The 27,464-nt window shown below is 41.6% G+C and overlaps 1 protein-coding gene across 4 annotated transcripts in view; it reads left to right on the forward strand.

Moving 5' to 3' along the window:
• Nucleotides 1-27,464, forward strand: part of PAX3 (paired box 3) — a 122,127-nt gene that overhangs the window by 872 nt on the left and 93,791 nt on the right. Inside the window, exons 2-4 of one of the 4 annotated variants that reach the window (XM_084639623.1) lie at nt 909-1,144; nt 2,839-2,968; nt 4,055-4,189. In XM_084639623.1, the coding sequence (XP_084495749.1) occupies nt 909-1,144; nt 2,839-2,968; nt 4,055-4,189 (501 nt within the window). The remainder of the gene's footprint in view (nt 1-908; nt 1,145-2,838; nt 2,969-4,054; nt 4,190-27,464) is intronic. The other 3 variants (XM_084639624.1, XM_084639625.1, XM_084639626.1) reach the window with 3 other exon arrangements.

Raw genomic sequence — 27,464 nt, forward strand, 5'->3', positions numbered from 1 at the left:
ACCAATGGGAAGTTAGCCTGAATAAGGACTGCAATATCCGGCTCTAAATCTCTTCCGATTCTCAGCAAATTTAAGGACGGCAATACTTCAAAAAATTGAAACGGACTTTTAGACATCAGTTCACTTCCCCTATCCTCCTGGAGTAGAGTCTCTTAAACTTTTGTTCCTTATTAACGTTTCTGTAAAAACGGTTCAAGGGGCGAGCGATGAGGGGTTAAACGAAAAGAAAAAGAGACACCACGGACCCAATTTTAGAGTCACGGAAGAATAATAACAAGAAACATGTTGGAATTACACAGTCCAAACCCTTTAAAAGATTCTTCTTGAAGTTTTATATTTCCCCCCCTTTTCACTTCTACCAGGAGCCCATTAGTAGCGGCTAATTAAAGCAGGTAATAAAAGTCTTTCCAACAGTAAATGATGGAGTGTAACAGGTGAAAATTTTACTCTGGTTTTCTCCTGCAGTCTGTTTTACAGATAGATTAGATGGATGGATTCACAAAACCCCGAAATGGTCAGGGCTCTCAGTTCCCCCTCTGACTGGAGGGGCCGAGTGGTACCTATGTAACTAACATGCGAATAAGATGTGTCATCTGGCTCCTGAAGTTGCTTCTGGAAATAGGTTCCCACTAGCACGTAATATTTCCCTTCTCTGAAGACGCTCTGTTGATAAGTCTGAAACATTATTTAACCTGTTGACACTCATCTGTCAGGCACTCCCAGGGTTTCTAACTATCACAGATCTGTCCAGCCAGGCAACCTAGTACTAAACTGGCGCAAGGATGGGAGCGGATGAACTCGTGTACATGTTTGTGTGTATGTGGATAGGGGAGTGTGCGCGCACAGAGAAAGTCGGGTTGACTTGAAAACACACACAACAAGTAACTCCATTTCCCCCTCCTTTCTAGTGTCTACTCCTTTAGGCCAGGGCAGAGTCAATCAGCTCGGTGGAGTTTTTATTAATGGCAGGCCTTTGCCCAACCATATCCGACACAAGATAGTGGAGATGGCCCATCACGGGATCAGGCCCTGTGTCATCTCTCGCCAGCTGCGCGTGTCCCACGGCTGCGTCTCCAAAATCCTCTGCAGGTACCAGGAGACTGGCTCCATCCGGCCGGGGGCCATCGGGGGCAGCAAGCCCAAGGTGAGGAGATCAGCAAGGCAGTGGTGACTATGTTTAGGGCCTCGCCCTGCTAGGTGCTGAGCCTCTTCCCCTCCCGTCGATTTCAGTGAGAGCTGAAGCTCAGCCCCTTGCAGGATAGGCCCGGGGGAGGCAGGAGGGCACGCTGCGCTTTTGCTGTGGATTGGGGAATGATGCTCATTTGGACAAAGCCTTACTGGGGCTAGTAAACCTCACACAAGCCTGGTTCTGACTAAGGATTTACAGGCTGCAGCATCTGGGGAGAAAGAGTCTGCTGTATTTAATGCAAGAGACAAAATATAATCAGCGGCTGCCTAATTGCCTGTGCCCATGTAAACACCTTCGAAATCAACACACTCCTCCACACAGTGTGTGCATGGAGATGCACACACACACTCGCATGCAAAGTGTTGTGTGTAACCTCCCCGCCTCCTCCCCACCCTATTTCTAGAACTTCTCTGTCCCATAAAATATTTTTAAAACTTCGGAAATGAATCAAAGAAATAAGGCCCGATCCTGCAAGCTCTTATTCACCTCCGAATGGTCCCTACATACCCACCACCAAAACCTATGGGAGCTTCTTAGGGGTTGAGCACTTTCAAGATGGAGCATGCAAGCAGTCCAGGTGGAGTCAGTTGGTCTAGCCATTGAGTCAGGATTACTAGCGGGCGGGAGAGTTTACAGGATCGGGTCCTATATTCTGGAGTGGGTTTTTAGCATGCTGCTGTACAGCTCGATCAATGTATCTCCAGCCAATATCCTAGTTGTCTGCCCAAACGCTACTTATATTTACACATACATACACCCAAAGAGTGTGTATACAGGCAAATATAGATCCTTGGGCGATTGTTAACTTGTTTGTATTATTACATATATCCCCGCCAAAAAACTTTTCTTTCTTTCTTTCTTTCTCCTTTGCTGCTCCTTTAAAGCTGGGATTATTAAACTTTTATACCAAACATTAGAATAAATTACTTTATCTATTTTACAGGCGTATTATCTGGAAAATTATTTCTTGCAGGGTTTTTAATTGAACGTTATTTTCGTTGTTTAGGACATCCGAGCAAAACTTCAGAACAGTGCGTTTGTCAGTGTTTGTTTATGATATTTAGAAAAATCTACATTGTTGTTATTAGACTTATTTTCTGTTGTTCCTAAATGTCCGAGGTTGGGTCTGTATTTGTAGTTTGAGTTATACTTTAGCACAGTTTAATCTCTTTTCCCGATCATTACACTGTCACTGACAATACGTTTACTGCCATTTTCATCTTCTCTGTGGACATTTCTTTGCTCACCACCCTCTGTACAGATACACAAAAGTTATTACTACATCACTTTAGGTTTTGATTACTATGGGCCCGATCCTTCAATTCTCATGCGAGTGCAACCCTAATGGACTTCTTAGGGAATTTTGCCGTTCTGGGGACTACAGGATCGGGGTCGTTGTATGTATCTGGCAGTCCTGAGCCAGTTTTAAAAGCAGAAGGACGTTGATAATTATGAGAGGCTTTCCAAAGGCCCTTAATTATAACGTGCCCTTAATTATAACGGGATGTAAATCCGGAGCGACTCCAGTCAGGTTAAAGGAGTTACTCCGGATTCACGCGGCAGAATTTAACCTTCGCGTCTTGCTGTGATCCTTCTGCATTAAATCCAAACTGTACAAACTTGGTGTCCGCCCGGTTTTTGTATTAAAGCAGGTGACAACGCCGGATGTTGAGAAGAAAATCGAGGAATACAAGAGGGAGAATGCCGGCATGTTCAGCTGGGAGATCCGGGACAAACTGCTCAAAGACGGGGTCTGCGATCGAAACACGGTTCCCTCAGGTACTGGGGTCTATTCCTATTTCCGTTCAGCGGGCTCAGCACAGCCACTCGCGCGCTATTGATTGATGCCATATGGAGAGGCCACCTTTATCCAGAGTCGTCTTCCAGAGCCATCAAATATTTAATAAACAGACATCATCCCCCCTAGGGGTATGAGATCTGGGTTCTTATGCAAAGCGTGTGTTTGGGGTGGGCGGTTGGGCAAGCTGTGTATCCCGTGGGTCTACTGCAGGCAGAGGATGGAGGAAAGCGTTCAGTGATGAGCATCATTTCTGAAAGGGAATCTAAAGCTAGAACCCAGTAGCTGCCCCTGTGCTGTTTGCAAGAGGCGACAAGCGGTCCGGCCTAGGCACTTTCCTAACTTCATAAAACGATCGGCATTAACCGCGGGTACAAGTTAAACATCTGAATCCCGGGGCGGATTTCTACACTGGTGTGGGGCAGTTTGTTTTTAATTAAGAAGCAACTGCATTCCTTTACCCCCCCCCCCCGCCCCCGCCCTCCCCAGCTTGTGCCAAGGAGATAGTTCAGAGCATGGGTTTGTTTTGCAGATTGGAATCTGGAAACAAATAAATGAACCAAGGCTGCTTTTCTTTTCTCCTCTGGCTTGTTTTCTTGCTTGGTTTTGTTACAATAGGCAAGTATTCCGGCGTGGAAATCGAAACCCTGCAGTCTGAGGCCTCCTAAATAGTTTGCTCTCTGGGTCATTTTGTTGTAATTTCCCTTGTAATGCTTTCTGGTCAGCAGACTTTACTAGCTTGGAGAAAACAAAAATATCTTGCAGTATATGTTCCACCCCTTAAAAAAAACCCATCGGGAAGATAAGGATTTATAGACACTAACCTCACAGGCAGTGAAGCCCCTGAATTTAACCAGGGGGGATGTAAAAAATCAATGCACCGCAGTGGGCTGAATTGCCCAGGATCAAGCCAGCACGTCTCTGGATGTACGCTGGTGTCGGGGCAGCAGTTCTCCAGGGATGAGGGTGCAGCGGAGGGGCAGTCACTGCCGAGGTCCCCAGAGCGAGAGGTTGTTTTAAAGCCAGCAAAGCGCCGCTGCTTTACGGCTCTTCGTTTTTCCTTGAAGTGAGCTCCATCAGCCGCATTCTGAGAAGTAAATTCGGGAAAGGAGAAGAGGAGGAGGCCGAACTGGAAAGGAAAGAAGCGGAAGAGAGTGACAAGAAGACCAAGCATAGCATTGATGGGATCCTCAGCGAACGAGGTAAAGCCAATCGCTCCCCCCAGACGCTGAGCGAAGTGGGGATCTTGTTTGCAGCTTCCGGATCGGGCTTTGCTCCTTGGCAGCCAGGGAAGGACGTGGGGCGAGGCGCACACATGTTAGTGCTGGGGAGGGGGCCCGGTCCGGCAGCGCTGAAGGCAGGTGCCTGCTTGAGGTGTCATTAAACCCAGCCCAATGGAGCGGGGTTCACGTGCGCTCTTTGTTTCCCTCTTGACCCTGGGAACCTTGTTCGCCGGGAGGTCAGATCTGTAGGTTATCTCGCCCCTGTTTGTTGTCCCGGCCGGGTTAGTCTCTCGCTCTCATTAGAGGCTGGTGGCTTCGGAGAAAGTGTGTCGGAAGTGGCTGGTCCGGGCCCGGCTAGGGGTTTTACGAGGCCTTCTCGTGGTGGTGGTAAAAGCTGGCCTTAGGCGTGAGAGCTGCTGGCACCTTTCTGCAGATGGCAGCGAGATCAAAGGGGGGCCGCTTCTCTCCAGGCATCCTTTGCTCCCCAGGCTCGCAGCCTGCTGAGGGTCCCCAGGAAGGCAGGCGATGCACTTGTAGAGGAGAAGCTCCGAGCCCACCTGTGTTGCTTTTCCTTTCATTGCTTCCCCCCGCCCTCCACCCCCATGCCCATAGGAGTCGTGTCCACGCTGCACATGGCCCCTAGCCTTAGTTGCGTTTCACCGACCCCGGACTCTGCAAGGATCATGTTAGAGGGCGCGCAAGAGACAGGTGCACACGAGCCCAATCCTGATTAGCGCAAGTTCTCCAAAGCCCAAAGGGAAATTCCCACGTGCAAATCGAAATCCCACGCGATTTTAAATCCCATCCAACGGCCGCTTTAAATTAACGGATTGGTGCAGTTCATATTCAAGAGGGAGTCGGAGGTAGGGAGAGAGAGTTGGTTCCTTTGTTTGGGATTTTCAGCAGCAAGGGAAACTTTAAACAATCCCGGGAAGGAGATCGCAGAGACAGCCCCCCGTTACAGATATGCCCTCATCGCACGGTGCAGAGCGCAGCGTGAGGGGCTAAAGTCACCGGGCCCCGAGTTAGCGCTGGCGTTCAGCTTTCCCACGCTTGGCCAGGTACTCTGGCTGGCCGCGGGAGGCGGCGCTTTCTCTGATCGAAGTGGCTCGTTTTGGGGGCTTGGTGTAAAAGAAAAAGTATATTCGGGGTGTGCAATCTTGTGGCCAGTAGGTCAAACCCAGCCCCTGCCCGTTCTTCAACCGAACCGCTATTGTGACTTTCATCATTCACATTGAAATCACTTTTCAAAGGGGAGCGAGTCTCTTGATTTGGGGCCCCAGCCTGCAATCTTTGCTCTGGCTCATTGGCTTCAAGTGAGGGAGTTTTTGCTTGAATAAACCTGGCAGGATCGGACCCTGCGAGAATAAAACCAAGAGTTCTTGTAATTTCCAAGTCCATCTCAGGCAGAGAATTTCCTTCTAGGGCAGTTTTGCATGCTGCTGAAAATTTTCTCAGTTCTAGCCCGCTATTGTTGTGAATCATTTGAAATAGTTCTGGTTCCTGGGAATTGGAAGTTAGGCACTAGGAGAACATAGGGAGGAAAGAAAAGAGTCTTCTTCAAAATAAAACCCAACCAAACAAGAAGTCTAAAAATAAATAGCAATTTGAGCTGGAGAAAAATAGAAACCCAGCTCAGTGGCTTGAGGTTTGCATGTATTTCAAGGCTAGGTTTTTATTATTGCCTCCTGAAAAGCCTGTGTGAGGTGCTGGGAAGTAGATGCAATGAAATCGAAACCTGAACAAGAAAGAGGAAAATGATACAACTCTCTGCAGGTTGTTGTTGTTGTGCCTAGTATTCCAGGCCTGGGCTTGGTAGGGAGATAGAGAGTCTGTTGCCAGTGCTGTGGGACTTGTTGCTAGAAGGTCCTAGCACTCCTCCTCCAGAGCTTGTTCTGCACATGCATAGGCGCTGAAGAAGAGGAGACAAAAGTACCAAATGAGCTGGTCAAACATTTGTACAACTTTTCCAGCTTTTACAAAGAAGGCCTTCTATACACAATCTACACTTGGAGATGAACTTGGAAAACAAAGAGGGGAGAGTCCATTGAAACTCACACTTTAGCTTTGCACAGACAAAGCTTCAGCTAGCAGCAGCTTGATGTGAACAAAAGAAGGCAACCTTTTTATAATTCAAGGAGAAAAGAAGAGAAAACAGCCCCACAAAAGGCCGAGAAAAGACATTATGGGCTTGCAATGAGGGATGAATTATTCAATGAGCCCCAATAGCTGATGCTTCGAGCAGTTTTATGGACTCTCCACCGTGGAAAAAGTGGCTATTTTCACCTACAAAATGTTTCTAGTCTTTCTAGACATCTAGAGATGCCGACTGCCATTCAAGAAGGACAACTGCTATTCTTTAAAACTATAGTATCCCTCTGTATTGTAAAAACAAAACAAAAAACCCCTAAACTAGACTCTAACTCAGTGTTACTAGGGCTTTCAGGGAAGCTTCATCTTCTCTCTCTCTCTGTGTACATACATACACACCAAAAATACTAGGGAATTCATACATTTTAAGGCCAGAAGGGACCATTTGAACTTCCTTTATAATGGAGAGTGCAGAATTTTACCTAGTAATTCCTTCAGGCAGGGATTGGGCAAGCAATGGCTAAAATCAGTGTCCAAGATTTTGAAAAAAAAACTGTCTGTTTTGGGTGGCTTGGGGCTTTGAGTGCCCAGCTTGAGACACTTTAAAGGTGCCTACTTTTCAGAAAGTGCCACACACTTTTGAAAATCTTCAGTGTGGCTCAAATTGGGCACACCAAAATGGAAGTTCCCCAAATCACTCGTCATTTTTGAAAATCTGGGCAAATATGTCCAGAGAGTTTATCTTAGCTGGCTGAGCACTAATATTAAACAAAAGATAAAACAGGAAGCCTCGCTAGTATCCCTGATCCAGTCAAGAGCAACTATTACATGGATGGAGATCACCATTTGATTAAAAAAACAAAACCCCACAACTCAACTCTAGCTCAAAATTCTTTTGGTGCTCTTTCCCTCTCTGCTGCTTGAAGCTTAGGCTTTAGCCCCAGTATTGGCCTGGGCCAAAGTTTCAGTGATATTTCACAGACTCAGGGAGTACTAACAACCTGGATCTCAAAGGAAATGGAGGGATCTTTTGGGAAAATAAATCCCCACTGCCAGTGCTGTTGTCATTACTGTCAATATTTAATACTGATATTTTTAAAAGTGAAGTTCTCTTAGATTATTTGGGTAGAAAGGCTTGATGCTGAGATGGTGCTGCTTGCCTCTTGAAAGGTATTGAACTCTGAACTCCTTGAGCTGCCACTGAAATTAATGACCCATGGTGCCTACTACCAACGAAGCTGATGGCAAAACTCCCGTTAATTTAAATGGTGCAGGATTGGGTACAAGGGCTTTACTGGAAGTCAACACCACACAACTCTTTGCAGGATCAGGGCTTTTAAAATGTGTCTCTTAAGTTCCTGGTAAGAGTTGGTTATCACATGGAAATGAAACTCTTCATTACAATAAGTCATCCTCCCATCCTCCCTTGTGTCCTTCTGCCACTTAATATTATTTTAGGAGTGGCAGAGATGCTGGAAAGGGTGAGATCAAGAAGAGATTTGTTAGCACAAATATTAGTGCGGGCAGGGTATTATAGAGAGCATTTTTTGGAGAATATAATTTAAAATGCACTGCTCCTTTACATATCCAGCCAGTAATCAAGATTCTGTTTCAAAACTCACTGATATCAGCAGGGCAATGATTTCACCCAGAATCTGTATTTAAGGTTAAAAACATCATCAGATCCCACTCTCTATATTCACATAGCCTGATTCTGCTCCCATTGAAGTAATTGCTAAAGCTCCCAGTAACTTCAGTGCTGCAGGGTCATGCTTGAAGGTATCCCATTGACTTAAATCTGAGGACTGTGAATAAGGAAAGCAGGACTTGTTCTCATACAGAGGTCTAGATAGAGAATACATGGTGGTATGGGTTATAGGGTTTATTGTCATGAGTTTGGGCTGGGTTTGTTGTTCACAAATGGTGAAGTCGCATGTGATTTATATGGGTTGTCACAAACAAGTGCCAATCAAAGCTTACCACTGCACCACACCATCATATATTCTGTATGGTAGTGGTATGTACTTTGCAGGGTGGGGGGAACTCTTTTAGGAATGTTTTGAAGAGTTTTATACAATGCTATTATTATTTTTCATAGCCCTGGCCCCACAGAGCCAGGTTACCTTAATACCATAAGTGCAGGATTCAGAGAGAAAAAAAACCTGACTAATAATCTCCAGAAACCTTTAGAATTACCTATAATAGAGCTGCAAACAAATGATGCTTCCCTCTGGAGAGCTAGCAATCTCCCCTTTCCAAAGCTAGCACTCTGTTCAGTTAGAAGATATCAGACTTTTAGCTCATCTCTGATCCATTTTGCACCTCAGTCTTGTATGATTTCTGGAGGGGGAGGGAATTCCTCATTTGAAGGAAAGAAAGAAACAATGTTTTGGTTTTGATGGCAGCTGTTTAAAGCTGCTCAGAGATTTGTGATGTTAGAAGTAGCCCTGGGAGAGTTGGACGAGAGGAAGAGTGCTGATAAAGTGCGCAAAAGTGCTTGACAAATGGCCAAGCCATGTGATATACTATATTTATCACATAGATGTAAACACCACATAAATAATCGTAACATAAACTCAAATCTGTAATATAGAAATAAATCATATCTATATCTAGCTCTATTTCTATTTCGATTATAGATACTTAGATCTTGACCGCCTCCCAATCCCCTACATTAATACTTAGTCCTACCATGCATGCAGGGGACTGGACTAGATGGCCTCTCGAGGGCCCTTCCTGTCCTATGATTTTATGGTTGACATAGCTATATCTTCTTCTAAATATACAAAGGGTTAGGCAACTTTTTACTGGGGGGAAGGGCTAGAGTTAAAAATAATAAAATAATAGCTGTTGAATACATCTTTAATCAGTAGTTTTGTAAATTTGTCTACTTTAAGTAAAGTGAGATAAATGACCTTCTGTTTCAGTGTTTCTTTTATTTATTAATGCAATCCCTAAATTTTGAGGGGGCTCAAGTCCCCCCAAGCTTTCTGTTGTCTAGGCCAATTATATGTAACACTTGATACTAATGTATTTTGAGAGATCGATATAGGTATATAGATGTAGATTGGTATAGATATAGATGGTATAGATATTATATATTATATGCATGTAGGCATATTATATACTTCGAATAAAGGCTTAGTCCATAAATAAGGAGCTTTGAAGAGAAACTTTTATGTGCCTTTATACATTATATTTTTGGAAAAACTGATTTATAAGGGGGAGTTGCATGCACCTTTTAATCTATGTGTGAAACGCTGTGTTGGCTAATTTGATGGCTCCCTACTTCATGAGATGGCTGTTGTTTTGTGAGTGAAAGTTAGGTGGTTTTAAAGTTCAACTGATGGGTGCAGCAGCATAGAGTTCTTTCTCAGCCTTTCTCAGTGCTGGATCAGGAGCAGGGTTGTGCTGGTTGGGAGACACGGCTGCTGCTGCTGCACTGGGTGACACAGTCTGCTTAGTGCTTAAATGGGACCCTCTGTTCTCCTACCCAGTGGAATTGGCCCCAGGCATGGTCACAATGGATTCTTCCCCAGTCATGCGCACTATTCCAAAGAGCCCTAGTCATCCCTACTCTTGGCTTCTCTGAGTGAGCAATTCAGGCTGCAGCAGACTAAATTGCCTCCTTTATTTCCTTCTTACTTTCATCTTGGATCAAACTCTCCTCCTCTTCCCCCCCCCCCACACTTTTTTTTTCTTTTTTCTTTTTTGGCCTGAGGCTCACATTAGTGCAATTTCTGCCACCACCCCTCTTTTTGTGGGGGGAGTTTAAAGAAAAGAAAGATCTTAACACAAAAGCCCCACTCAGTAACTAGAAAGCCGAAGCTGTTGCTGCTTCTATAGCCGTATGATGCTTTTCCTGTTTGTGAGTTTTGGGAAACATTTTTGCTTTGTACTGTAATGGAATTAGAGGACAGATGCTGACTGTAGATGGGACACGCGACTACCAGCCTCTAGCTTAAATATTTAGATGCAATGTTACAATTACTGACTTGATGCATGAGCTTTGAAGTGGTTACACATGATCTAAAGGGTAGCATAGGCTAGATGAGCTCCAAGATGGATTAATTTTGGTTGCTAGATAACCTTCAGGAGGATATTTTTAGTCTGTTTAATTAATCTGATTAATTTCCCAAAGAAGAGGGTTGATGTACAGGAACCAAATATCAATCTGTGTATCTCCATTCATTTCTTCATTGTGGGGATGATGTTGGTCCAGTGGTTAGAGCATGGGACTGGAAAGAAGCAGAGTAGTTTCTATTCATGGCTGTGTGACCCGGGGTGTACCATCTCTTTTTGGTGCAGTTTTCCTATTTAGAGAACAGGGCTAAGTACACTTACCCACTTTTGTAAAACATTTGTGATCTTCAGCTGACAAGCACTATATATGTTCTGTGTATGTCTGCCACCAAACCATATTTTCTCTAAAACAAGGGACATGTTTTATTTGTTCCACTGTAAGCAATACACGTGCTATATGCAATTCAATAGTAAGACCACAAATTTTGTCTTACGGCGTTCTAATAAGGGTAGGTGTTCTAAATGTTCCTAGTAAAAAAATATCAGATATGGAATTAAATGAGATGACTCTGTGATTGAGAGCAAGGATTTTATTGAATCTATAATTTCTTAAAAGTACTTTCAAGTATTTTATTACTAGTATCTCTAAGAATTAAACTTGTGTAATTAGAATGGAGTTACTGTACTCAAACAGTTGAAATAGACAAAAAAGCAGGGAAATTTTCTTGACAAACAAGTGAGTAAGGACTGCAGGATTTAATATTAATATCACTATTTATTATTTTTATAGTGATAGTGCCTAGCATGCCCTGTCATGGACCAGGACCCCATTGTAATAGGTGCTGTACAAACAGAACAAATAAATCCCAGATAAGATTGCACCTATTATTGAACCTACAAATAAGTTAGGGTCTAATCCAAGAAGGTGTTGCTGAGCATTTCCAGAGTGGTATTGAGCACCCCCAACTACCACTGGCTTCAGGGAGAATTGAGGGTGCTCCACACCTCACAGTATCAGGCCCTTAGATTACTATCTTGAAGGTCGATTAAGGCAAGAAACATTTTCAAGGAGTGTTAGATGTTTTACTCATTGCACACCAGTAGTGCCATATAGACAATAATGCTATCAACACCCCAAACAAGAGGGAAAATGATTCCATTTAGCAACAGGGCCTCTGATATACACACAGAGGAATGACACCTCCCTTTTTTGAAACTAAGGCTATGTCCACACTAGCACTTCTGTTGGTAAAACTTATGTCGCTCAGGGATATGAAGAAAACACCCCTCTGAGTGACATAAGTTACACCGACAGAAGTGCCGGTGTGGACAACTCTATGTCAGCGAGAGAGGCTCTCCTGCCGACCTACCTGCTGCTGCTCATTGAGGGTGACTAAATGATGTCAACGAGAGCTCTCTCCCGCCGGCATACGTGGGAGATCTTACAGACGCACAGCTGCATCAGTACAGCTGTGCTGCTGCAAGGTCTCTAATGTAGACATAGCCTAAGATTTGATTAACGATGGTTTTATTTTGTTTTGTGGTCTTAAAAAAGTAACCTCCTTAACTTAAAAGGGCCCAATTCCAACTCTTCCCAGTAAATAAATTTAAAACAAGACCAAACTTCCCTTAGCAAATATTAGATCACAGATTCATGCATTTCAATTTATATGACAAAAACTGACATTTCAAATCATGCAAGGAAACTATTAAAGATGTTTCAGAGTAACAGCCGTGTTAGTCTGTATTCGCAAAAAGAAAAGGAGTACTTGTGGCACCTTAGAGACTAACCAATTTATTAGAGCATAAGCTTTCGTGAGCTACAGCTCACTTCCTCAGATGCATATCGTGGAAACTGCAGCAGGCTTTATATATACACAGAGAATATGAAACAATATCTATTCCCACCCCACTGTCCTGCTGGTAATAGCTGATGGCCCACCTGATGATCACTTTAGATAAGCTATTACCAGCAGGACAGTGGGGTGGGAATAGATATTGTTTCATATTCTCTGTGTATATATAAAGCCTGCTGCAGTTTCCACGATATGCATCTGAGGAAGTGAGCTGTAGCTCACGAAAGCTTATGCTCTAATAAATTGGTTAGTCTCTAAGGTGCCACAAGTACTCCTTTTCTTTCTTTCTTTTTTTTTTTTTTATTAAAGATGTTATCTGTTTTGACTACTCTCTACTTCTGAATTAATATTTGACTAGACTTATAGGGTAACATTCTGGAGTCACTGAACTCCATGGCTTAACTCCCATTGATTTCAGCGTGGCCAGGATTTTGCTCATAAAATTCTTACTCTGTCTGTTGGCAAACACCATGCAGATATTGCTTTCAAAATCTTTGACTTTAATGGGAGTTTTGCCTCAGTATGAATTGGGCTCCTTTTGAACCCAACTTTGAAGGTGCTGAGCACTCTTAGCTCCCTGTGAAATCCTTGGGTTCAGGACATAGTAAAGGTTTACAAGATTGGGCCCTAACACCTCAATCCTTCAAACGTTGTCATATTTGAAAAGGAAAATGGAAAATGCATCAGATGAAGTGAGCTGTAGCTCATCTAATGAAAATGGAAGGAAAATGGAAAATGCATCCGATGAAGTGAGCTGTAGCTCACAAAAGCTTATGCTCAAATAAATTTGTTAGTCTCTAAGGTGCCACAAGTCCTCCTTTTCTTTTTGCGAATACAGACTAACACGTCTGCTACTCTGAAACCTGTCATATTTGAGTAACTAGACATCCCATTCAAAGGGCCTACTCATGTGCATAAAGTTACTCACATAGGTTACTGCTTGCAGGACTGAGTCCTCGATTTCTTTTGTCCTGTTGAGGGCTAAATGATAATGGGGGGGGTCTAATCCTGAACTCATTATTCGGGCAAATTTCTCTCTGAAGCTAAGGATTTCTGGCACTGCGTTAGCCAAAGTGATATCAGTTGGGAAGATAAGATTTTGTAAGTTTAGTCAGAGATAAATTCAAATTTACAAAAAAATCTAAGATGATGAAAACCTTAGAAGATCATTTTTGGGCGATTTAAAATGGTAATTTCTGTTGTATCAATTGAAATAAGTGAATTTGTTATCTAATATTTGCTGGAGGAAGGTTTAGTTTTGTATTTATTGATAAGATGCATTTATTGATAAGAATGGGGATATGTATTTGGAAGGGGAGAATACATAAAGTTGATCATGATAGATTATTGAGAGTCCCCAGGGTTAAGTAATAAAACTGTACTGGGAAATGAAGCAGAACTACAAAGTGTTCTCTGGTTAATTTAAGAAGAAATTGAGTGAAACACAACATAATAAATCAGACCAGTGTAGTCAATGTGAATTTCTCCATATAAAAATCACTTGAAATGCTATGTAAGGGGAGAGAAAGAACAAAATAAATGAATAAAAGTTTTGTATGCTTCCAAAAGTTCCCAAAATGCAGGGATCTCTTGCTAATAAAAGTGATGTACAGTAACATAACTCACCGCAAGACTTTGTTTAGTGCAACGTGGTGCATAATTTTACTTCATTTGCCCTGAAGTACTGCTGCCCCATGCTGTTAAACTAATTCTGTTTAAATCACGTTACTAGAGAAAAAGTGACGCATAATGAAATTAAAATAAAATCACCGTGGACATATTACAGTTAAACTGTTTCATGTGCTGAGAATATTTAGTTAGTTGGACTTCGATGCAGTCTGTGGGAGGTCATTTATTTATTCTGGTAAATAAAGATTCAAGAACTATTAAGAATGTACATATATAACTAACATGACAGTAAAAAGGCAATTAAGTAGTCAGTTTTATGTCTTATCTCGCTGGTTGCTCTACAGTTGTTTTACAACTAGGAATTAAAATCTGAAAAGGAAGTTTTCAGTGTCTCTGGCCAAATATTGATTAAGTAGTTGTTTGCTGATACCTTTGTTACCCATAAAAAGGCCAGTAGCTCTGCCCCTTGTTGTTCATCTGCTATTGTAACTGATTCTTAACCATAGAGATCAAAGCAGGATCATTTCAATTTATCTGTCTTGGAAAATCCTTCTTTCCTTCTAAAACCTCCGTCGATTAATGATCAAATTGTCTTGGTGAGATGTGAAACTGAATGGATTCTTTATTTAATATGGTCTGAGGATATGTGCATTATATATATATATATTTTACAATTTTGTGGATTTTATATTTATAATTAAATATTTAGGTTATGTGAATGTATATATTGTATTATAAAATGCAATGTAATTTTGGAGTACTAAGATGCTTAATATTTCATTGAGTTTTAATTAATTTGGTTTCATTTAATCTAATCTTGCTGTTGGTGATAGTTTAAAGGAAGAAAGAAAAGAAAAGAAAAGAAAAGAAAAGAGAGGTTATTGTTTACACTAAACACTGGCTCATTGCAGGGGGTGCTGGGCGAGACCAAAACTTCCATTGAAGGCAATGGGAATTTAGGAAACTCAGCGCATGGTGGGACTGGGCCCTAACTATAAGAATAATGCAACAATTCGTGCACTATTTTTTAATATGTGGTTTCATTATGATGATTTTGTAGGTGATTCTCATTTGCATTAGTGAGGATGAATGTATTGCCCCTTCTCAAAACTATGGGGCAAACCTAATACGATAAGACATGTGAAAAGGATTTAGCCCTTGAAACAATTCTCAGCAGTAGAACATAAACCTGTATTATGAAATGCATGCCACCCCATCCTCAATATGCAAATACAGCATATATAGTATATGCAGTTTAGGGCTCTTTTACAGATGTACAATTATGATATGGAGTTTCAACTAAAATGCAGAGTCTGAAAGCCAGATCTTGGTCCCATGATTACACTGGTTCCACTGATTACACTGGGACTTTAACTTTAGATACAATGGTGGTGAGCATGGTATGAAAAGATAGATAGATTAGATACTGCTAGGGACATTGCTATTGATTTTACATGGACGGTGCTGAGATATTACAGCAATATACATCCAGCTATATAAAATCTATAAAATAGAGATTTTTTAAAATCAGCACTTTACCTACTGTCTTTCTTAAATAAATATTTGTATTTGTTTGATCTGCAAATCTCTTGATAAAATAACAATCTATGTACTCTTCACAAATAACTGGCTACTTCTGAAGATATTTTGCTCCAGTCTGATAGTTAAGATTCTTAAAAAATATTTGTGGACAAAAGTTCCTTGAAAAATCAGAATTTTTAACCTGTACCTTTCAGTGGATCTCTGCATGATAAGAAGAGTCACATGTATTCCACATTATGATTTTTTAAAATTTTAGTGGATATCTGTCTTGGAGTAGAATTTCTGCCAAACATTGCCAATGTTTATACCATGCCTGAGTCCATATATGGGTCTTTCTTAAAGATTTATATATCCATCATGTGGCTCATCTTGGAAGTCCAAACCAAAAATGGCTATGTAGAAATTTCTTTATCAGCCATACTACCACATAGATCATCAGAGTGATTTGTATTATGTGAGGACTAAACAATCTTCAGCTGACATTTCAGTGTCCAGAAAGTTTATGCAACATCAGTCAAATCCCTTTCACCTTACTCTTGCCTGTAAGAACATATATATGCCAAGTTAAGTAGGATTTGGCCCATATGCATAACCCAGAAAACCAGTAACTGCTCCAGTTCTCCTAGCTCATTAGTTAATTACTCCACTTTATTAAAATGCACCTTTCTATTGTTACATACCCCAGTTAAATCAAATTCTTAATTTAACCAAATCAGACTTAACCCCCCTCCATAACCCATCAGAATTACTCTCACGCATCACTCTCCGTATCCTCAATCAATTATTCAGAGAAAGGTTGGAATAAAAGTAGGCAGGCCTTGCAGCAAGGTCAACTGACTCAGGCGCTGTTAGATGTAGGGAGTGATTCCATAGTTGGAAAACACTTAATTGAAAATGTCCTTCCAGTAGCCCCTGCCCATTTAAATCCCCAGGCTGTTAGTTTTATTTGAGCTGCTGTTCTAAGAGTTGAAGTCTCTCAGGTAGCCAGGACCCGGTCAGAAGAATCAACCAGGTAGCAAAAGCTCAGTGATGGTTGTTGCAAACTTACCAATAGAGCTTAGTGAGGGGGAAAAAAATCATGCTATTGACCATCTGAGATGGAAGTCATGTTTCCACGGGTTTCATGGAGAGCAAAGTATCTTGTGGTTCTCGACTCAATATTTTTAGCAAAGGAAGGACTCTGAGAAAAAGAGAAAAATGGCAAGAGTTTAGCTAACATTAATGTCTGACTTGCCATTTCCCCATTTTCACTAAGAAAAACAGTCAGTTTGTCCTAGATCAACTTTGTGGATTCTTGGGAAAATTTGCAAAACCCTCAGTGCACAATACTGATCTCACTTAACCTATCAAAATCAGGAGTAACTCCAGTGAAGTCAGTGGGGGGTAGGGGTGGGAATAAACAAGGGGAAATAGTTTTACTTTGTGTAATGACCCATCCACTCCCAGTCTCTATTCAAGCCTAACTTAATTGTATCCAGTTTGCAAATTAATTCCAATTCAGCAGTCTCTCGTTGGAGTCTGTTTTTGAAGTTTTTTTATTGAAGAATTGCAACTTTTTGGTCTGTAATCGAGTGACCAGAGAGATTGAAGTGTTCTCCAACTGGTTTTTGAATGTTATAATTCTTGACGTCTGATTTGTGTCCATTTATTCTTTTACGTAGAGACTATCCAATTTGACCAATGGCCATGGCAGAGGGGCATTGCTGGCACATGATGGCATCTATCACATTGGTAGATGTGCAGGTGAACGAGCCTCTGATAGTGTGGCTGATGTGATTAGGACCTATGATGGTGTCCCCTGAATAGATATGTGGGCACAGTTGGCAACGGGCTTTGTTGTAAGGATAGGTTCCTGGTTAGTGGTTCTGTTGCGTGGAGTTTGGTTGCTGGTGAGTATTTGCTTCAGGTTGTGGGGCTGTCTGTAATCAAGGACAGGCCTGTCTCTCAAGATCTGTGAGAGTGATGGGTCGTCCTTCAGGATAAGTTGTAGATCCTTGATGATGCGTTGGAGAGGTTTCAGTTGGGGGCTGAAGGTGATGGCTAGTGGCGTTCTGTTATTTTCTTTGTTGGGCCTGTCCCGTAGTAGGTGACTTCTGGGTATGCATCTGGCTCTGTCAGTCTGTTTCTTCCCTTCAGCAGGTGGGTATTGAAGTTGTAAGTTGATAAGAAGGTGTGAGTAACTGTAGGGGGAAACATTAGCCTGGGTAAATAGTTTTTAGTTTTAGAGGCTAAGGCTCCCTTTGTGAACCGGTGCACTCAGTTCACTGACTTAGGGTTAGTCTACACTGGCAACGCTTGAATGTGGCTTATGTAGTCACAGCAGAGTGCTGAGAGAGAGCTCTCCTAGTGCTCTAAAAAACCCGCTCCATGAGAGGCGTAGCTACCACTGCTGGGAGCATGGCACTGGTGCACTGCCTACACCGGTGCACTGTCTTTACAGCGCTGAAACTTGCTGTGCTCAGGGGTGTGTTTTTTCACACCCCAGAGCGAGAAAGTTGCAGTACTGTAAATTGACAGTGTAGACAAGCACGTAGTGATTCAAGATTATAGTATTATACAGTCAATGTTATAACTGGAAAAGCAATGTTAGATCACTGAGTCCACTCCCATGCAAGTGCAGTATATAGGGTCTGCTCCTGCGCCCTTTGAAATCAATGGGATCCCACTTCCCTGCAATCAGGATTAGGCAAAAAGTGCTCCTGATATTTGATTTTGCATTTGGAATGCTCGTTTTCCATCAAATTCATAGGACTCAGACCTGTATGTTGTAGAACGCAGGCCTACTTTTTAAATAGTCCATTAGAGCAAACTGTTTGTCCACCACTTCTGATGAGCATGCAGGTTGCTGGCTGTATGAGTGGCTATTTCACATGCTGTTCTGGGTTATTCAGGGTTTGTTCAGCCCCAACTCATTCTCCAAGGCCTTGCCTGCCTGCCCCTATCTACTGAATAGGAAAATATAGCTGGCTTCCAAGTCACTCACTTCCCATGGTAGACATGGAAAATGAGTGCCCATGGCAGCCATTTTGTTTGTCTGGTTATTTCTTCACTCCATGTATATATGTGGTGTGTGCATAAATATTCTGCAACCAAATTGTCCCTTCATTTACATCTGAGCAACCACAATGTCTTTAGTGGGGCTAAGCAGGTGTAACTGAGGTTAGTATTTGGCTTTGCTTTGGGAATGGAAAACTTCTTGAGTTTGAGGGAACCAGAATAGAATCCAGCTCACTTTCCCATAGATGTGTTAGTGCTGCAATGTTAACAAGCATGAAAAATAGTAACAAAAATGTACTTCTGTTGGTAAAGTAAGCAGGCCTGACTCTGAATACAAACAGGGAGCAGGTCTGATTAGTAAAAAGATGACATTTTTACAGTCACTTTTCAGAGAACTACACTTTAAAAGGCTGTAGCCAGGGCCTGATCCAGCCAAAATGGTCTTCACAGCCTGCCAGAGCTTGGAAGCTGTGTTACGTATTGTGAAAATCCCCCTAATAGCTGGTGCTAATACTCCTCACTTGATCCAGATTCTTGGGCTCCCCAGTGGCTGAAGCTTAATCATGATTTTGAAGGGAGCTATACTCTTTCTCTGCCAGCTGTATTTCTCACCCCCACTTCCCAAACAGAAAAGCAGTTGGAGTTTTGGGAAAGAAATCAGAATATTGTTGGGATGCTCAGAGAATCAATGGGCTGGAGAAGCTAAAAGTACTTCTTTTCCTCCTGGCTGACATGTCTTTCCCTGAGGAAAGTTAGAAGGTGGGATTTATGCTATATCTATTACAAAAGAGATGGAGAATGGATGACACAAACATTTCTCCTAGTCTGACCTCAGGAAAAGATTTGTCAATAATAGAAAAGTTCATCAGGGGCCAAACATTGCCTGAAGATTTAAAAAAAAAATAAAAAAAATCCCCCCAAACAAGGTCTTCCCAATGTAGTGGTCAGAGGTGAGAGGTGGGACACTTCCAAATCTCCACAGAGATTCTTAAATTTAAAACAACCTGGCTGACTGGGGAATAGACTGGTTAGTGAGACTTCCTGTTTCTAACACCATCCATGACAATGAAGGAAAGTCACTCTAACTTGGAACTAGACCAACTCACATTTGTTTCTTGCCCACTGGCAAGAAATTTGAAGGGAGCCAGAATTAGAAGTTCTGCTGCATAGAAGAGGGAGAGCTCATTTGGATAAGTAGCTCTCTTTTACTGGGTAGACTTCAGATTTTAGCAATTTTTTGAGAAGCAGTGCTTCCTGGCAATGCCAAGGATAACTTTAGCTGGCCTGTGACCACTGTTTAGAAGTAATCATCACATTTCTGTATAGTAAAATATAAATACATTGAGAGTGTGTTGATATATAGCTCTAGGAGTGAAAAGAGGTGTTACCAGTGTTATACCAATAAAATAAAAACCAGCAGGATCTTATTAAAGGGGAAAAGGCAAAATGCCACATTTATTGAGAATACAGAAAGAATCATAGTAAGCAGTTAGTTATAGCTATAACATTCCATTCAATTTCATATTTATTCACACATTCATTCACACACACACACACACACAGGTTCTGCAAGGTTGGTATCATAGTTACCAGCCTTAAAGTTGCTCATGCCAAGCCACTGGCCAGGTGGCCTGGACATGAGGAGGGAGCAGGGCCTTGTCAGATGCTCATCTGATGCTCCTAGAAGTTGGTTTGCAGAATCAGACCCCAAAGTTCTCACTTTCTAGAGTCCATTTTTATAGGAATTTCTTCCTATGCCAGTCTATGGGAATTGCTTCATCATGCTGTTGCTGAATCAATCAGCAGATCTCACATTCCTGACGGCTCCGTGCAGCCCAATGTTATCTTGTTCTTTGGTTCTCCCACCCTTGAGGCTGTTGGGTGGATTCCCGTCTGCCCTCCGGAGGGTCCTCTGGTTATTTCCACTTGACGCCTTCTTCAGCCGATGGACACTGGATTCTTAGGCTGGCACCTCCCTGATCATTCAGTTATTATCCACACCAGGCATCCATCCACATACATCCTCTATCTCTGTTTTAATCACAATTGTTAACAAAGCGAGATGAATACAACAAAAGGGCGGGGAGTCTCTGGGTGCTGTTTCTGTTGTTGCAGAGTATTGCTTTGAGTCTCTCTCTGTGTGAGTAGTTGTTGTTACAAAGAATTGCTTTGAGAACAGACTCTATCTTAGAATGTACTAACGCAATTAGCAGCTTGCAAGTTTCACACATAGAGGGAAAGAAACAGCACCAAAAACCAAGAGACCTCTTAATTAGTAATACCCTGGAATTTAAACTATGGGGAATCAAACTCATTTGTGATTTTAATACAGAACTTCTTTAATATGATCCAACACAAGTCTGGTTTATGTTTTGTGTGCTGTATCTTTAAATTGAGAGGGGTTTGCAGGAGCAGCTGTGAGCCAGTTGCCATTTTGTGTTGTTTTTTCTGTTTGTTTTTCTCTATCTGAAATTTAAAGTAATTTAGACTGAAAATGAGACTGCTTTGCTCTTTGAGTCTGGGGAAAGTATAACAAGGAATGTCACACACTGTGGCTTTTAGATGGGACGATAAAAATGAAGGTCCTGCCTGCACCTCATGGACATTGAAGATTGAACAGCACTTTTAATAAGAGTAAGGGATTGCGCCGGTGTGTCCTCTCCCCACATCTGCAAAGAGTGCTGCTGTCTGCCTGACTACCGTTATCAGATACCTGCCATTAAGTGGTATTGAATGGACATTGGGCTTGATCAAAAGCTCACCACAGACAGTAGGTGTTAATATTACAGCTTTCTGCTGTGACTGTTCACCAGTACAAATGTAGTGTGATATTTGCCTTCTGTGAATATTGGCCCAGATGTTCAAAGCTATTTAGGGGCCTAACTCCTAAATAGCTTTGAGGATTTGGACCATTCTTCTTAAAATTTGCTGTTTTTTTTTTAACACTCCTTCTAGTGAGTACGTTTGCTAGAATATTCACAGAAGATGGACACAAAAGGGGCACAAGCACAGTCAAAGGGTATTTGTTAAAAATTTAAATTGATATTCCCACAGCATATTTTGCAGTATTAGCCCAGCTTTTAAAATATGTCTTTCTGTGAAGGCATCTGTGTTAAATGGATTGACTCCAGAGAGAAATAAAAAAGGAAGTTCATAGTTCACTGTGTTTATTCGATAAATTGGTACTTTCTGTTATAAATATTCTTACTGGCAGAAAGGTGTGGGCTAGTGGTTTGAACACATGACTGGGGATCAGGAAATCCCAGCTAAGACCTAATTTCAGCTGAGACTGATCTGAGCAAGTCCCTGGGACCAGAATTTTCAAAAGTGTACACCATTGGATGCCTCAGTTCTATGGGTGCTCAACTGCAGACACACAGGGTCTGATTCTCAGAGATTCTCCTGGCCTGCCTTCTCCTTGGCTTTCAGAGGTTCACATTAAATGGCTGTATTGCTGTGAATTATTTAATGAGCCTTTTTTTTACACCATGATGTAAACATTCACTAATGACAGAGGAGGAGGTTTTGTGGGCCTGATCCAAAAGTCTGTTGAAATGAGTGGAAAGACTCCTATTGTCTTTAATAGGCTTGGGATCAGGCCCGAAGGTACTTATGTTGTTTCCTTCCCTGGTTTTTTTTAAAATCTGGTGAATTTAAGCATTCATGAGCAGGCAAGAAGAATACTGATTAGAATCAGGCATGGAGCTGGGAGCAGCTGTGGATGCTTATTGCTTTGGTACTGCATTTAAGTCCTGATCTGCAGCACCACTAACAAGAAACTCTATGTGGATTCTGCAAATTGTGGAAAACTATCAGATGTACTCGATGTTCTGGGATAGGAACAAATATTCACCAAGTCTTGACTGAAACCAATAGGTATCTATACTTCTTACCTGCTGTATTTTACATTTAAATCTAGGCTAACCACTGGAAAATGTATTGCAGGGAAAAATCTTGTATCTGCAGGGAGATGAACTGAACGTTCCATTGCTAACATCTACGATTCTGTGGAATCAGGCTACACAATCAAACACACAAACAATCAAGCAGAGTAGATTGCCTGTGGAAAAGCTGCTCGCTCTTTAAAAGGAACAAAAAGTTTTACAGCTTAGAAATAGTATACCCTAGAAAGAGGTGTGTGTAAAATTTTAGATGAGACACGTTTTGTGTGGAGAATAATACACTTGTACAGAGTGCCAGGGTGGATGTCTTGTCTTCTAGTTATGTTTTGGTGAGCATCAGTCATCCAAGGAAGAACTTCAAAGGGCTATGCTCCTTTTTAGGGGACAGGTTTTCCTTGAGGAAGAGCTATTATTTATGCCAGGCATTGACATTTTTCTCCTATGGTAGAGGAGGTACTAGGCAGCCTTCGCATTAAGGCGCCAAATTTGGAGGTTCCCTGCCTATGGTGGAGCTGATATAGCCAGAAAGAAGTTACTAAATTATCCAGCCAGTGGTGTCTTTTGTTGCTAGCTCATAAAGATACTTCAGAAAAGCTGTTTCTCTCTTGAGAATACACCACCAGATTGCACCTGAGGAAGGGTATTCTCAAAACATGTTCCCCATTCCAGGGGAGATAATCCCAGATCTTCCTACTTCCCTGCCCCTGAAAATTACTCATTAATGGGGCTTATTCACATACTGTAAATGGCCTCTTAGCTGAGAGAACAGACTGTAAAGGGTTTCCATATAATCAATACAAGTATATTACCTCTATGCTTTTATACAGCTCGGGCTGGGTGGTGAACTATATGTCTAACAGCATGTATGTGAAACTTCATGCATTGTAATGGGAGGTACGTGTGCAATGGGCAGGACCGGTTCTAGGCACCAGGAAAGCAAGCACATGCTTGGGGAAGCACAATTCCAGGGGTGGCATTCCGGCCACCCTTTTTTTTTTCTTTTTTCTTTTCCTTTGCTTGGGCGACATTCCAGCCACCCCACCCCACCCCCCCTTTTTTTCTTTTTTGGCTTGGCAGTTGTGCTCTCAGAGCTTGGGGTGGCAAATTTTTTGCTTCGGGCAGCAAAAAACCTAGAGCCAGCCCTGGCAATGGGAGGATAAATGCCATAGGAGTTTTAATTAATATCTACAAAGTATTCTGCACATTGTGGACAGATTTTTGTTTCCGGGATGTTGAATACAGAAGAGGGCACATTTTATGGTGACTTATGTAAACTAATGAGAATGATTAGAAAATGGGTGCAAACAGCAATGTCTTCTAACATGCACTGATACATTCTGTGGGCACGAAAAACAAGTGTTTATGCAACTTAAATTGTACAGAGGGTGTATGTGTGTGAAAGTGAACAGCAGCGAATGGTGGGGCAAGAAGGCCAAGATGTGACTAACAGGAGGGTGCAAAGTAAAGCAGACATTTTAAAATCTGCTTCCATCACAGATGACTTCCCCAACTCTTCTGGCAACATGTACAAGTCTGCTTTCTTATTGCTGTGGAAAAATCATCTTTGGGAATAAAAAAAACGTCCCCACTGTATCACCGCCACCACCCATCTAATGCACGTTCCTAAGAGGGAGAGAATAGTCCTTGAATTGGACACTGTGCAGTTGGGTGGCAGCAGTCACTGTAGAGCTGTGCTGTTGTGATGGTGCGAAGACGCCTGTGCAGTGTTCTGCACAACAGTGGCTATCAGGACAATAAAGCTTAAGTCCGCTAAATACTCAGAAAGGCCATCAGGGTACAGCAGGTGCTGCAAGTACGTCAGGAAACGGTGAGAGGTGCGGCTTTTGTAAGTATCTTATTTGATCTGCAATGTCTGCTGTGTACTGTGCCTCAGAACATTCTATGGTCATCTATAAACCACATTGTATAACAGACTATTCCTGTCAATTATAGTATTTTGCCCAACCTGACACTGTAAAGGGATCTACATTTGTCTTGCTTTATTTATTTGACACTGCAGAATCCCAACATTATTTGTTCCGTGTACCATGGCTTCTTTTCTGTGTTTGTTTATTTTACATCTTCCTCGTTTACACTTCCATTGCAGAATGTGGCCTAAGCTGTAAATGAATATTTAAATAACCTGCAAGGACCTTTCTTGGGATCTTTGTCTCTTTATCTAAGTTGTCTCTTCCTTTAGAACAAGACCATGTAATGGGAAAATCCATCTTCTGCAAATGTATCATGCATATCCCTGTAACCTGACCTATATTATCCATATCTGGTTATCTTTCAGAGAGGGAGAGAGCTCTTTTTATTACTGGATTCAGAGTAGCAGCCGTGTTAGTCTGTATCAGCAAAAAGAAAAGGAGGACTTGCAGCACCTTAGAGATGAACAAATTTATTTGAGCATAAGCTTTCCTGAGCTACAGCTCACTTCATTGGATGCATTCAGTGGAAATGCATCCAATGAAGTGAGCTGTAGCTCACGAAAGCTTATGCTCCAATAAATTTGTTCCTCTCTAAGGTGTCGCAAGTCCTCCTTTTCTTTTTATTACTATTACTTATTTGGATGTCTGAGTTTAGAATTTAGAAAATAATGTGTTAACACAGTAGAACATGCTTAATTTAATAAAGAATGTGTGGTTAAAAGACTTAACTGTAACTAATGTAGAGCATACAGAACTGATCAGTGTACTGTTGGGCTTGAGCTACAAAGTTCAGGGTTGTTCTGACCCATGGGTTTTGGTTCAATCCATTATGGAGTTAGGGGCCAGCTACAAAATTTGGAAGTTTGTTTCCAAACTTCCTCTGCTGTGTGGGTTTATATAGTGGGTTTGTCTGTCTCATGGACTGGGACTGGCACAGGGGGAGGGGATCAACTGCACCCCCATATAGGGGTCTAATTGATAGGCACTCCTGCTATGCTCTGAGGTATCCCGCCATCAGGTGCTCCTTTGGAGGAGGGTGACTCTTCACTGTCCCTGACTCTGCATTGTGCTTAAATGGTGTCATCTCGCTTTGGTGACTGCATGGAATAAGCACTAATAGCACATTGGGGGTGGGGGCATGACAATCGTTACACAGGGGGCTCTTGAGGATATCCGCTTGCCAAGGTGGCACATGACATGAACAATGGCTGAGCTATGTGATGTTTGTGATATACAGGACAACCGGCCACAAATTAAATTGTAGTGAACTGCATGGAAAAAGAATGGTAACACAAAGCACATGTGGGACAAGGATGCTGGTTTCAATGTTGCACATGTTGTATCAACTGGGATACCTCCTAGCTATCCCGGTGGCGGAGAGGCTGTTGTGGATGATGTTTTCTTGTGTAGGCGCAAACAATGGCTTGGCACTTCACCACGACATATACTTCAAAAATGTAATTGATGGGTTTGGCCTTGAAAACGGCCAAATTAAGGAGCCGAGAAATGCCCCTGGCTGTTGAAATTCCAGCCTTGTTAACCACTCTCGTGGCCAGATAAGCCTGCAGCAATTGAGACTGCCCTCCTGAGAAGGATCACACGGCACCACTCTAATTATGTATGCTCACGGTGCTACATGTCCTTTGTATGTTTTCAGTTCTCTTTCACAGTGAGAGGTGAATTCCCCCCACCCCCCACCCCGATCCCCCAGTGGAACCACGCTTAAAATTCCCATTTCCTTCGATGGGTGTTCTCATGTAGTACCTCTGTATCACATGTGGAACAGGAATCTTTAATTATGAACAAGCTGGCTGTGGAGTAGTACTATGATTCTGTTTTATATCATGTTTGAATTATGTTTTCCATTTTGATGCCTTCAAGACCCTATTATGCTGTGAAAGGTTTTCCTGTAGTCCTTCCTCACATGAGTAGTCCCTTTGATTTCTGTGGGGCTTCTTACATGAACAAAGGCTGCACCTCTCGCCTTTCATAAGGCTCACCTTGATTTTAAATATTTTTGCCCCAACTGAAATAGAGAAATATTTTATATAAAAGCACTGCCTAATTTGTACAGATAGAGACAATCCAGATGAGTAAAACCTTGTTGCTGCAACAATTAGTGAGTGAGTCATTGTGGAAAGTTAGTAAAAAAAAAAAAAAAAAAAGAAAGACAAGAAAAGGGGTATGCATATTCACCAGTAAATCCCAGAACAACTTTAATGGTTGCATCAACATTTGGAAGCTAGATCATAATCACGTTTGAGTGGAAGCATAAATTTGTGAGTCGTTTCCATGGATAATAGTACTTTTCATTTGAAATAAATATTATTGATTACCATTTTCTTGTATGTCTGTATTGAAAAGAAGAAGAAAATGACTTGTATTTCAAACCCCTAAAAGCACGATTGGAAACGACTTATCATCCATTTTAACATCTTACTTTTAAAAATTAAGATAAAAGAATGAACAAAATATGGATATAGTTAGAGATGGACCAAGGAGATGGTGTTTGTAAAATCTTCTCAACTGGGCTTTGCTTTTTCAAAATCAAACTCAAGAAACAAGAGAGCTCTTGATTCTGGTCCATTTTATTTGAGTCACTAAACTTTGTGTTGGAGTGGAGGTGAGTAGGTTTGAATTAAAGTTTTTTGGTTTTACCTCAACAGTAATTAAAACACACACTTGGAAAAAGCATGAGAGATTTTTATTTTCTTTTTTACACAGAGCATTGCAGATGCTTAAAAGTAGTTTCCATAAATAACTTTTAAACTTGATATTTGCCAACAAAAGTTAAAACATGAAGACAGTCTAGAATTCATTATGATTAATAATATACAAATATGTTTGTGTAAACAGTGGAAAGTAAATATTAGGAGTTAATCATCCCTGTTACACTGTGAGATTGGGAAAGAAGAGACCTTGATTCTGTTCCCGAGTCTGGCACTGACTTGCTGCATGACCACAGGCAAGTTACGCTACCCGTGCCTCAGTTTCCCCATCTGTAAAATGCTTACCCATCTTATAAAATGTTTTGACACAGAAAAGTGCTAAATGAGTGCAAAATAGCATTTTTATGATCTTGCTTCCATTTGTAGTTTGTTTTTAATTCTGTTACTATTTTATACCAGAAATGTAACACATTTTATTGTGTGCAATAGGCACCTGCTCCACAGATACAGAAATAGTATAAAATCTACAAGATGCAGATGAAGTGGATATGCTGTAAGTTTCTATTATATAAACACTTGAGACATATCAGGCCTAATTCTGCATTCCTTGTGAA

This window comes from Lepidochelys olivacea (assembly GCF_965140295.1).
Source record: "Lepidochelys olivacea isolate rLepOli2 genome assembly, chromosome: 9".
NCBI classification, from domain to species: domain Eukaryota; kingdom Metazoa; phylum Chordata; order Testudines; family Cheloniidae; genus Lepidochelys; species Lepidochelys olivacea.